Source organism: Pecten maximus, chromosome 15 (assembly GCF_902652985.1).
Source record: "Pecten maximus chromosome 15, xPecMax1.1, whole genome shotgun sequence".
Classification (NCBI taxonomy): domain Eukaryota; kingdom Metazoa; phylum Mollusca; class Bivalvia; order Pectinida; family Pectinidae; genus Pecten; species Pecten maximus.
This window is the reverse complement of record NC_047029.1, coordinates 6,625,449-6,638,893: the sequence shown is the minus strand read 5'-3', so window position 1 is coordinate 6,638,893 and position 13,445 is coordinate 6,625,449. Positions and strand designations below refer to the sequence as shown.

The 13,445-nt window shown below is 36.1% G+C and overlaps 1 protein-coding gene and 1 long non-coding RNA gene across 6 annotated transcripts in view; one reads left to right on the top strand and one right to left on the bottom strand.

The window, feature by feature from the left end:
* LOC117343126 (ras-associated and pleckstrin homology domains-containing protein 1-like) overlaps positions 1-13,445 on the bottom strand; it is a 182,162-nt gene that overhangs the window by 30,931 nt on the left and 137,786 nt on the right. For 4 of the 5 annotated variants that reach the window (XM_033905440.1, XM_033905438.1, XM_033905439.1 and 1 more), the window contains 3 exons: positions 10,083-10,151; positions 1,514-1,591; positions 498-657 (listed from right to left, as the gene is read on the bottom strand). In XM_033905440.1, coding sequence (XP_033761331.1) covers positions 498-657; positions 1,514-1,591; positions 10,083-10,151 — 307 coding nt within the window. The remainder of the gene's footprint in view (positions 1-497; positions 658-1,513; positions 1,592-10,082; positions 10,152-13,445) is intronic. The other variant, XM_033905441.1, reaches the window with a different exon arrangement.
* LOC117343128 lies at positions 6,889-9,015 on the top strand. Its single transcript, XR_004535963.1, has 3 exons — positions 6,889-7,584; positions 7,698-7,768; positions 8,335-9,015. It is a non-coding gene; the product is annotated as an uncharacterized LOC117343128 (long non-coding RNA).

Sequence of the window (13,445 nt, the reverse complement as noted above, 5' to 3'; positions counted from 1 at the left end):
CTGATATGATATATATTTATCTAAGAATGTACGTATTTTTATAGTTAAGTCCAACGTTTCAAAACCGACACCGACGAAAAGGACTGTCGGATGTGAACACAAGCAGACGACGTTGTGAGAGTTGTCCCCCTTGAACGCAGATTAATCCGCGCGCGTGAAATGCTATGTAAGATAGATTTATCTTACATAGCTATCTTACATGGGCAAACTCTATCCAACATGGCGAGATATGAGAGAAACAAATATCTCGCGCAACAGTATCATCAAGAACCAAGAAAAATTGAAGATTCAAGCCAAAATTCATATCAAATACTTTGAGTTATGCAATATTTAAATGATCTTTTCCATTGTAAACTTTAATTTCTTTATTTTATTTTTTTATCAGCAATTTCTTTTTTTAAGAAATGCCTCATGGGTTCCATCAAGACTTCACAGGTAAAATAGTTGAGAACTACAATTAATGTAATTTATGTGAGAGACATAAAAATTAAACTTACCCATAAATAGATCTGGCATGTGTTCAACAACAGACAGCTTGGAGTTGACCCGGACATGGTTTTTATCGGCCAGCGTGCTACAAACTTGACCAATGGACATCTTCTCGTCCACAAGAATACTTTTACTACTCCCATCTTTGGCAAATGCTCGGACGAACAGCTGTAAGACAAAGGTCAAAGGTTAACATCACAAAATTATAAAGAAAGGACCTCACATGTATGCCCTGGCCCTGCATATCATACTGATACATTATATTCAGTTTTAACATTTATAAAACATCAATGCATATATCATATATTTGACACAGCACAACTACAACAAGAAATTCAAATCTTTAACCTTCGAATCAACAACACATAGTGCATATGATACATTATGCTGATAATTAGATAGACTCAGGGCCTCATACTTATAATCTATGGCACCTAAATAATCACCAAGTCAAAAAAACCTGCAGCTTATACCACTACACCAAATCCATGCTAAAATTCTGAAAAGAATGTTCCAATGGCACAGTATTGGATCACAATATATATACCTACATGGATGCCAATAATTCAACTTTATCTGCCAATAATATTAATCTTTCTATACATAAAGCCACCATGGGAAGCCAGTGGTGTGTTTGTTTTCAGAAATCATTTGCTGAGTGTTAAAACATCTTAATTTTTATCTCACATTTCAAAACCATTGTATTGCCCCAGACATCCAGGGATTGTCAGGATTTGGGTCCAACCTTCAATCCTTTACACTTCAAATTACCAATAGAGATTACAGGCAGTCTGGAGGTTCCATTAGAATTGGTGTTCATGTGGTCGTAATGGTGGAGCAGTAAAGAGTTTTCAGTAAAGATTAATGGAATACTTTAAAATAGAATCTTAATGTGTTCAACAAATAATCTAACCTGGACAGCCGATTCTAGAACAATAACTTAGATCTTGTACACAGTATACCCGAGTAATGCATTCTACAGGCCAGGCTAAAATCATTTCAGATCATCAAGTGAAAAACATACCTTTCGTATCTTTGCTTCTTTAATTTTTTCCAGTGCAATGCGGATCTTTTCAGCTTTTATGCGAGCTCTTTGTTCTTCCTGTGAAAAGGAAATGCAATTTTTGTTTATGAAGTTATACAACATAACTGCTTTTGTTAATAAATATTTGGCACATCGGTATCAATACAATATAAAGTAGAAGCATTGTGTACACACATACATGGCAGCTTGTTTACCATATTTGATATATAAAGACATTAACCAAGACATTTGAAAAATCTCACATGCTAAATATACACACAACATTGTAGCAAAATTGAAGATTTTTTCTGTTGCAGATTTTAAGAACATCTGCCCCTTTTTAGGCTTGCAGCAGACTTACTAACCCTGTAGACTTGGCACTACCAGCTGCAGTTCTATGATTAAAAGGCTGTTCTGGAGATGTTGGGAAAACATTGTTTTTTCCAACCCCAACTTCTTTTCCTGAAGAGGATGCACACCTCTCTCATGTTGTTTTTAAATGAAAAGTGCATTTATAAGATTGAATACAGTATCAACAAATAAAGGCACCTCACTTACCCCACTCTCGGGGTACTTATTATGTCAAATACGGTAATGGTAACTCATTTACCCCACTCTCGGGGTACTTATTATGTCAAATACGGTAATGGTAACTCATTTACCCCACTCTCGGGGTACTTATTATGTCAAATACGGTAATGGTAACTCATTTACCCCACCCTCAGGGTACTTATTATGTCAAATACGGTAATGGCACCTCACCTACCAAACCTTGGGGTACTTATTATGTCAAATACAGTAATGGCACCACACTTACCCCACCCTTGGGGTATTAATTATGTCAAATACGGAAATGTGGATATAAATCTTCAAAAAAAAAAAAAAAAATCTTTCACACAGACAGATTTATAAATGCATTGCCATGCACACAACACACATATTGATAACTAATATGATTCACAACATAATTGAATTCTGAGAAAATATGTTATTTCACAGTTTAATTCTTCTATGACCACATTTAAAGACAAGCAAGCATTTGGATGTAAATTTTAATTGTTGACTGTAAAGTTGCGATATGATATAAGCTAAATAGAAGACAATATATATATAATTAATAAAAAATTTCAATGTAATATTTAAAGTTGCATCTAAATTCCAGGTCAATCATACCTAAGCAATATTTGTACTGACAGATTATGATAGTTTACTGTTTACATACCCATGAACTACATACAGTGTATTTATATACATCCTCGGTCCCCATGAACTAGTACAGTGTATTTATATACATCCTCGGTCCCCATGAACTACAGCGTATTTATATATACATCCTCGGTCCCCATGAACTACCATGTATTTATATATATACATCCTCGGTCCCCATCCTCCGTCCCCATGAACTACAGTGTATTTATATATACATCCTCGGTCCCCATGAACTACCATGTATTTATATATACATCCTCGGTCCCCATGAACTACCATGTATTTATGTCCCAATGAACTACCATGTATTTATGTCCCCATGAACTACCATGTATTTATGTCCCCATGAACTACCATGTATTTATGTCCCCATGAACTACAGTGTATTTATATATACATCCTCGGTTCCCATGAACTACCATGTATTTATGTCCCCATGAACTACAGTGTATTTATATATACATCCTCGGTCCCCATGAACTACCATGTATTTATGTCCCCATGAACTACCATGTATTTATATATACATCCTCGGTCCCCATGAACTACCATGTATTTATATATACATCCTCGGTCCCCATGAACTACAGTGTATTTATATATATATCCTTTGTCCCCATGAACTACCATGTATTTATGTCCCCATGAACTACCATGTATTTATATATACATCCTCGGTCCCCATGAACTACAGTGTATTTATATACATCCTCGGTCCCCATGAACTACCATGTATTTATATATACATCCTCGGTCCCCATGAACTACAGTGTATTTATATATATACATCCTCGGTCCCCATGAACTACAGTGTATTTATATATACATCCTCGGTCCCCATGAACTACAGTGTATTTATATATACATCCTCGGTCCCCATGAACTACAGTGTATTTATATATACATCCTCGGTCCCCATGAACTACAGTGTATTTATATATACATCCTCGGTCCCCATGAACTACAGTGTATTTATATATACATCCTCGGTCCCCATGAACTACAGTGTATTTATATATATATCCTTTGTCCCCATGAACTACCATGTATTTATGTCCCCATGAACTACCATGTATTTATATATACATCCTCGGTCCCCATGAACTACAGTGTATTCATATACATCCTCGGTCCCCATGAACTACCATGTATTTATATATACATCCTCGGTCCCCATGAACTACCATGTATTTATATATACATCCTCGGTCCCCATGAACTACCATGTATTTATGTCCCCATGAACTACAGTGTATTTATATATACATCCCCGGTCCCCATGAACTACGTATATACCATGTATTTATATATATACATCCTCGGTCCCCATGAACTACCATGTATTTATATATACATCCTCGGTCCCCATGAACTACAGTGTATTTATATACATCCTCGGTCCCCATGAACTACCATGTATTTATATATACATCCTCGGTCCCCATGAACTACAGTGTATTTATATATACATCCTCGGTCCCCATGAACTACCATGTATTTATATAATACATCCTTGGTCCCCATGAACTACCATGTATTTATATATACATCCTCGGTCCCTATGAACTACAATGTATTTATATATACATCCTCGGTCCCTATGAACTACAATGTATTTATATATACATCCTCGGTCCCTATGAACTACAATGTATTTATATATACATCCTCGGTCCCTATGAACTACAATGTATTTATATATACATCCTCGGTCCCTATGAACTACCATGTATTTATATATACATCCTCGGTCCCCATGAACTACCATGTATTTATGTCCCCATGAACTACAGCGTATTTATATATATATCCTCAGTCCTCATGAACTACAGTGTATTTATATAATACATCCTTGGTCCCCATGAACTACCATGTATTTATATATACATCCTCGGTCCCTATGAACTACAATGTATTTATATATACATCCTCGGTCCCCATGAACTACCATGTATTTATATAATACATCCTTGGTCCCCATGAACTACCATGTATTTATATATACATCCTCGGTCCCTATGAACTACAATGTATTTATATATACATCCTCGGTCCCCATGAACTACCATGTATTTATATAATACATCCTTGGTCCCCATGAACTACCATGTATTTATGTCCCCATGAACTACAGTGTATTTATATATACATCCTCGGTCCCCATGAACTACCATGTATTTATATATACATCCTCGGTCCCCATGAACTGCCATGTATTTATATATACATCCTCGGTCCCCATGAACTACCATGTATTTATGTCCCCATGAACTACAGTGTATTTATATATACATCCCCGGTCCCCATGAACTACGTATATACCATGTATTTATATATACATCCTCGGTCCCCATGAACTACCATGTATTTATATATACATCCTCGGTCCCCATGAACTACAATGTATTTATATATACATCCCCGGTCCCCATGAACTACAGTGTATTTATATATACATCCTCGGTCTCCATGAACTACCATGTATTTATATATACATCCTCGGTCCCTATGAACTACAGTGTATTTATATATACATCCTCGGTCTCCATGAACTACCATGTATTTATATATACATCCTCGGTCCCCATGAACTACAGCATATTTATATATACATCCTCGGTCCCCATGAACTACCATGTATTTATATATATACCCTTATCAATTTGCAGCATGGACTGCAATGCAGCATATGCTGCAATCATGCTGCTTTTATGCTGGCATCATGCTGCTAGTTTCACAGCATGATTGCAGCATGTGCTGCATAGCAGCATGGTACCATGCTTCTGTACAGCATGTACTGCAACCATGCTTTAAAAATTGAGGTAATTGAATATCTGAACTCTATCATGCTGCAATCATGCTTTGTCGACTTAGTTAATTTATCATATGCACTGTATCATGCTGCAACCATGCTGCAATAACTTTGTCATTTTAGACAGGATATGTACCATGCTGCAACCATGCTGCAATAACTTTGCCAGTTTGGATATCGAATTATATCATGCTGCAATCATGCTGTGTGGACTTAGTAAATTTATCATATGAAATGCATCATGCTGCAACCATGCTGCAATAACTTTGGCATTTTAGATAGGATCTGTACCATGCTGCAACCATGCTGTATTAACTTTGCCATTTTAGATACAAACTGTACCATGCTGCAATTATGCTGTATTAACTTAGTTAATTTAATGAACTGCACCATTCTTTCATGTATTAACATGAATTGTTTAAGTTGAAATTAGCTTAAAAGGGCATTCCTTTGTTCGGACATCACAAAATTTCTGTGGGCGAAATGTAGGTCCAAGCGAGGATCCAAAATCTAGGACCAAATTTCCCAGGTACCAAGATTAACCTAAACAATTATTAATTAATAAAATAAGATACAGAAAATTAACAAAAGTTGGTATTAGATATTTTAGTATCTTTTTTTTAAATTTTAAATAAAATATAGAAAATTTCCAGGTATCAATGGTGATAACAAAATAATTTTTAAAAACATGTTTGTGTTGCAGAATTTCCTTTTCATACTTGATCAATACCACACATATTTATTTAAAATTCAATAACAATTATTTTAATTAAGTATTTCGTTTATAAGTATGTTCTTTGTTAGTATAACGGTTCACAGCTTTTAAATGTGATATTTTGTCAGCTTTCACTTGTAGTTCTATCTCAGAAGGAATTAACTTAAACATTGATGAATGTTGCAAGTTAGTACATTCGTGTGACGACTTAAAACTCATCCCTATAAAAATTTCATTCAAATTTTCAGAGTTTAGATCGTTTTTTGAAGAACCAGTATATTGACTTTTGCTTCGATTATACACTTTTTATCGGAGATAGAATCAGTCACTTTATCCAAACACTGACATAAACCAAGACGTTGCCATTTACCATGCACCAGCTTACTACCAGGTAGCCATACATGTAACATGTTCGCCAAAACAAAATCGGGGTCACTTTACCAACAGTTACACATGTGCTTGGAATATCGCTTTTAATTCAATCAAATAAGATTAAAATCACCTGCTCTTTGTCTTTGTATCGCATACTTTCTGGATATATGCGGTGTTAAGATTACATCTGATAATAGCATACGAAATCACGTCGTGTTTGACACAACATTCATCGCTATAAACTCCAATAAACATGTGTCGAACTTGTGTTGTCACTCGGACGCTTCCTTGTAAAACGTATATTGAAGTTAAGCGCTGTGATGATCTCGACCTCGACATGAGTTTACTAACAACAGACGATATTCCCGTACTTTAATCTGAATTATTTGAAATCGTGAACGTAAAAAGAAAACGTGCATTGGTCGGTTCCTCGTCTGAAAATACATCCATATTAAACAATAGGCGTATGACAGACGAGGCCAAAACCTCTGGTCAGATTACATGTTTATCGTTCGGTTCACCTATGACCTCGTTTGTTTACCTTGCTCCCGAGATGTGACGAGAGTGCTCCTTGAGCTCGTGCGATCTAAATGTGCACGATGCAAGTATTAAATACTGTAATATTTATCTTAAAAGTATGACACAATAGAAGTTTATGATTTAGAATAAAAAACACGCACAAGTAAAAATGAATCGTGTTAATCTCTGGCAGTAAAATATTTATCCCATGATGCAACACACGAGTTTAGCGGGAAGTCTGATAGCCATGTTTGAATTCACCGGATGTTTATTTCCAGAAGAAAAGTATAAACAAACACGACGATAGCCTAAAAACGAAGTTTGTTTCCCGTCTTACTGAAGAAGATCGACTTACTTCAAGTTACCGACGAATGAATATCAGCTTTCTCGTTGTTTTTGACGACCGATGCATATTTTTACCGACAAACATCGTTACGAGACAGGGTAAGTTTTTATTATATAATCTTCTTCACGTTCTGACATCGTTTCACATTATACGACGATGAATTTGATATAGATCTATTCATATCAATAATACCTAATTATTTATTTTCCAGGGTTTTGATGATTAATTAATCACAGATTACACGGCCGAAGGAAACGCAGTACCGATCCATGTGTTACAATCGTAAGTTTTCAATTTTATTTATTTATTATTAACGATCTTCGGCACGACTTAAATTGCATTTTTTCCCCACTCATACAACCCTTCTTATGATTATGACGTACATACGTATTCACAAACAATGGTGAGGAAAATTTGTGTTTTGGATAATGAAACCTTTCGTGAAAGATCTTTACCTCCACATTCTTTTGAGGATCGATGTTTGCAGATTATTGCATCAAATTGAAACGATTAAATGAAATAGGTGAATTAAGATGAATTATAAGTAAGTAACATTGTTTTATGTATAGTATATTGCAGTTTCACATTGATATGAACTGATGGAGAATTCGGGAGTAGCTTGATTTAATTAATAATTAAGTCATCCTGGCAAGTTTTATTTTGTAGCTTTGTGTGACTGGCTTAAATTTTCTTGATAAAAAGGCTTCCAAAGCAAACATAATGAAAATGATAGCAAAGTGATCATGAAAAGTACATAAGTTAAATACATACATTATCTTCAAAAACTTGACAATTATTCTAATTTTGAAATAAAAGAATATTCTAAAAGTCTTTCTTTCTTCCAACAGAGACTGAGTCTTCATGCAGTACATTCTGGAATGAGGAACACCGCATGCATTGTGGTCCAAATTGATGGCATTGACTTAACACAAAGCAGAAAGGAATGAAGAGAAATTAAGAAGTTTATGTTTCACATTAATTAAGATTATTCGAGATATGTTCTCTGTCAAGGTATACAACATTTCCTTTCATAATAAAAGTGTAAACATTAATATATATACAAAAAAAAAATCATGTATATAATCTAAAAATCCTTGTTAGTTATTTGTTGTACTAGCAAAAAATATAATATAGTCGTCTCAAGCTTGGTTGTATTGAAATCCCCGGGGACAGTGACAGAGTTTATCACTACAGTACGTGCTACATCAAACAACACACCATTGTTCAAATTGTCAATCAACATTTCATTTAGTCAGTATTTAGAATTGATTCCAAAATTATGATAATCTTTTCACAGTTTATTAGAAATAATGTTAAATTCGATAGAAGAAGTCTTCGACTGTTGCTTGTTTTTGTTTATTTTAAGTTCACGGACACACATGAAAACAGTTTCCAGTACATCTGGGCTACTTCCAGGAAACTACGTATACTGTCTGAAATCAGTCTTGTGCATCGGTGACAAAATGTATACATATCCTACTATAACTCTGCTGGAAAATATTATTTTGTACTATTTTCCTGCTATTTTAGAAAAAAAAACCAGAATTATAAATACATACTTTAGTATGTACCGACATTGAACTTGTATATCTTGCTGACTATTTTTGTTGAAACAAACCACTTCTAGCTAGGATGAATTGATATTAGTTGTATTTGAAAATTGTACTAGAAAAAGATAGCTGTGTTGTGTATGTGATGGAAGTTTTGAGAAAAAGAATATAAGAGGCAAATAAAATAAGTACCATGGGTAAATTAGAATTAAAATTTGTTTTGTCACATTCTCATTTCATTGATAAGTTTTAAATGTTTGAACTAGAAAAAACAGCCTGTATGAAAAGTTTTATACCATGTTAATTACCAAATAAAATGTAATACAAAAGTATTCTTCAAGTTTTTATTGCATGATTTTCATTGATTTTGTAAACCATGCTGCCATGAAGCATGATTGAAGCATGATCCCAGCATAATTTGCATAATTGAAACATGCTGGGATCATGCTGCAGACCATGCTGGGATCATGCTGCAAACCATGCTGGCATCATGCTGCAGACCATGCTGGGATCATGCTGCAGACCATGCTGGCATCATGCTGCAAACCATGCTGGCATCATGCTGCAAACCATGCTGGCATCATGCTGCAGACCATGCTGGGATCATGCTTCACAGACCATGCTGGGATCATGCTGCGGCCATGCTTCCTTAAAGCATAAATGCAGCATGATCCCAGCATAATTTGCATAATTGAAACATGCTGCAATCATGCTTTAACTAGTAAGAATATATAGTGAGGTAAATTAGGCACCATGCTGCAGTCATGCTTCATTCATGCTGCAATTCCATGCTGCATTCATACTGCATCTATGCTGTGATCATGCTGCAAATTCATAAGGGTATCCTCGGTCCCCATGAACTACAGTGTATTTATATATACATCCTGCTGACAGAAGTTTAGGGCACTGAAAATTAAGGGATTTATGGCCAGCTTTGCTTAAGGGTGTAGAATCGCTATGACCCAGTTACAAAGATATACAAGGTTAAATGGGATTTACATAGGCTCTATGATAAAGGGTATGTGTCCCATTTATGTCCCACTTACAAGGGGGTGGTTTTCCAATTCTAGCTGCTCCTCATACAAACTTAATTGTGACATCAGCATCTCATGCATCTACAACAACATCAAAGTTCAAAGGTTAAAACAAAAAGTTAGTGACCTTCAAAGGTCAAAACTCAAAATAATGAAAATAAATCTGTGTTAATTAAAGCAAATATTGTAAGCAAACACCAAATCAAAACACAAAAAGGAAAATTTAAAATGAGAGTAAAAGTATAAATTTTATTAATATTTCATCGCAGGATGTCATGCTTCCGAATAACATAAAGGTTAAAGGTCAAATTAAGCTAAATGACACAACAATTATATGGCACAACATGTTACATTACATGCAGTTCAATTGGAAGAAAATCAGTTATGAAAATATTTCACACAAATAATAAGATAATTTACCCAAGCTAACCAGTCAAAACTATAATAAGATAATTTACTCAATGGCCAGTTCGGATGTTTCTTACACTAAAAAGGAAATCCAATAACTTTTCTATAACAAAAGCATTTTTGGAGAAAGGGGGGAAAATCTGAAAAAAACAATCTGTAATGCTTCCCTACGGAAAACGGTAAGTTAAAGAACTAGAAATTATAAAGAAACCATTTCTTTTTGTTAAGGAACTTCATGAAGTTGATGAAACTGGGGTGTATTTTTACTGTATAAATTTCCCCTTCTCCGACGGGTATACTATAACGATCCTTTCTAAAACAAATATTTTTTGTCAAATAGTTAGAACAAAAATCCCAGCTTTAAAACGCAAGCAAAAAACATCTGTAAAATGAAAACCACATCTATAGCTGGTACAGTTGGAGCTGCAGTCATTAATCTGATTAACAGATAGCTACATAGATGAACTATCTTAAAACATATTAAATGAGCTACCAATTTCTTATTCCATAGGCAGTAACAAACCATCGTCCCACATACCGGGACATTATCTTATTAATGATTACTCCCTTGATGGTGGTTGGAACCAAAGTAATTACTGAACACTCCCTTTACCTACTGGCTGTTTATTACACAATCACTGCCTAATAAACTACAATGAAGACATTTTTGTCAGAGTGTTGATACTTACTCTGGTATATATACAAAACACACTTGATTGGACTCGCTTACTTACTATTTTCTTGATTAGGAACACAATTTAAAACAATATGGGCTATACTCTGTGGCCAAGTCTCAAACGTCCAAATTGTTTGTTTTGTTTCTGGCCAGATATAAGATGTTCTGTGTACAATGGCAGTATAAAACAACAACTCATTAGAAATAATAGGCTATTTATTGTGTGATCCCATGTTTTGTTTGTCTTTGTATTTAGGTGTATCTCCATCGCACTCTTACTAATTATAACCATTCCATCCAGTTTCTTTTATAAACCTTTCCATCAGAATATCTCTTTCAATTTTTATACATTAACTTATTCCCTTGTCTAATTCTTTCTCATATAAATCCATTACTTATGCTTCCCCCTTTTCAGGAATTCCTTATCGTTTTTGTAATCTATGTATATGTACTTGTTATAGCCCTACTCCATAACTTTCTCCCAATCCTATCCCCACCCCTATACCATCCTATCCCCCCTATACCATCCTATCCCCCCTATACCCTCCTATCCCCTCCTATCCCCACCCCATACCATCCTATCCCCCCTATACCATCCTATCCCCACCCCTATACCATCCTATCCCCACCCCTATACCATCCTATCCCCACCCCTATACCATCCTATCCCCACACCTATACCATCCTATCCCCACCCCTATACCATCCTATCCCCACACCTATACCATCCTATCCCCACACCTATACCATCCTATCCCCACACCTATACCATCCTATCCCCACACCTATACCATCCTATCCCCACCCCTATACCATCCTATCCCCACCCCTATACCATCCTATCCCATCCCCATACCAACCTATCCCCCCTATACCATCCTATCCCCACCCCTATACCATCCTATCCCCACCCCTATACCATCCTATCCCCACACCTATACCATCCTATCCCCACACCTATACCATCCTATCCCCACACCTATACCATCCTATCCCCACACCTATACCATCCTATCCCCACACCTATACCATCCTATCCCCACCCCTATACCATCCTATCCCCACCCCCTATACCATCCTATCCCCACCCATATACCATCCTATCCCCCCTATACCATCATATCCCCACCCCTATACCATCCTATCCCCGCCCCCTATACCATCCTATCCCCACCCATATACCATCCTATCCCCCCTATACCATCCTATCCCCCCCATACCATCCTATCACCACCCCTATACCATCCTATCCCCCCCCCCCCCATACCAACCTATCCCCACCCCTATACCATCCTATCTCCACCCCTATACCATCCTATCCCCCCCCCATACCATCCTATCCCCCCCCATACCATCCTATCCCAATCTTGCCATCTCCCCCCCCCCCCCCCCCCCCCCCCCCCCCATGTCCCTATATCCTCCCTGACATACTTATGAAGCATGACATCCATTCTCTTTTCCATCAATCATGGCCCCATGGCAGTTTCAACATTAATCCTTTATTAAGAAAGTTCCTTTCTTCAAAATTATCCATAGGAAAGTTTTACAGAAACTAAGGAAAGTTTCTTAACTTAGACTTCTTTATACTTCAATTGAAAAAATAATTAAGGGATTTCCATAAGCTAAGGGACGTTGATGAAACTGGGGTCTGCATGGTTTTCACTCCACATGAATGAATCCAAGTGTATTAGTGCTGCCATTATCAGACTACTGTACTGGGATATTAGGTCATGCCTAGTGGTGAGAAGTTATGTAAGTGTAAGTGAAACTCGATCTAACCAATATTAATCAGGACTCCCACCGAGATTTGGTATAGGGCTGTAGTAGAGCCCTACTGCTGGGAGTTATTCCACACTAACTAAATAGTCTGGTTTTCATCCAGAAAATTGAAACACAAATTACATAATCTGGCCAACAGCCAGTAATACTGAAAATGATTAAAACCAAAAGAATTTTTGTTCAGATTAAATATTGTAAATAGATAAATGTTTAATCAAATATGATAGATATAAAGATGTTTAATACAGATGTTATAAAGTTGAGCTCATTTCATTTGGACTAGACCACCTTTATAATGCCCTAAACTTTCTTGATGCTTATATAGTAAAGAAATGCATGAATATTTCTGAGCAAGTAGAAAAGGTCATGGGTTGAAATGACAAAAACACTTAAATCCTCCCTCACAAAGAACAGGGATGTGATCCCCACAATTTTATGGAAACCCTTGAGAGATAACCTCTAGGAAATACTGTCAAATCCATCTCTGGGAAATCTACTTTATAAAATACACT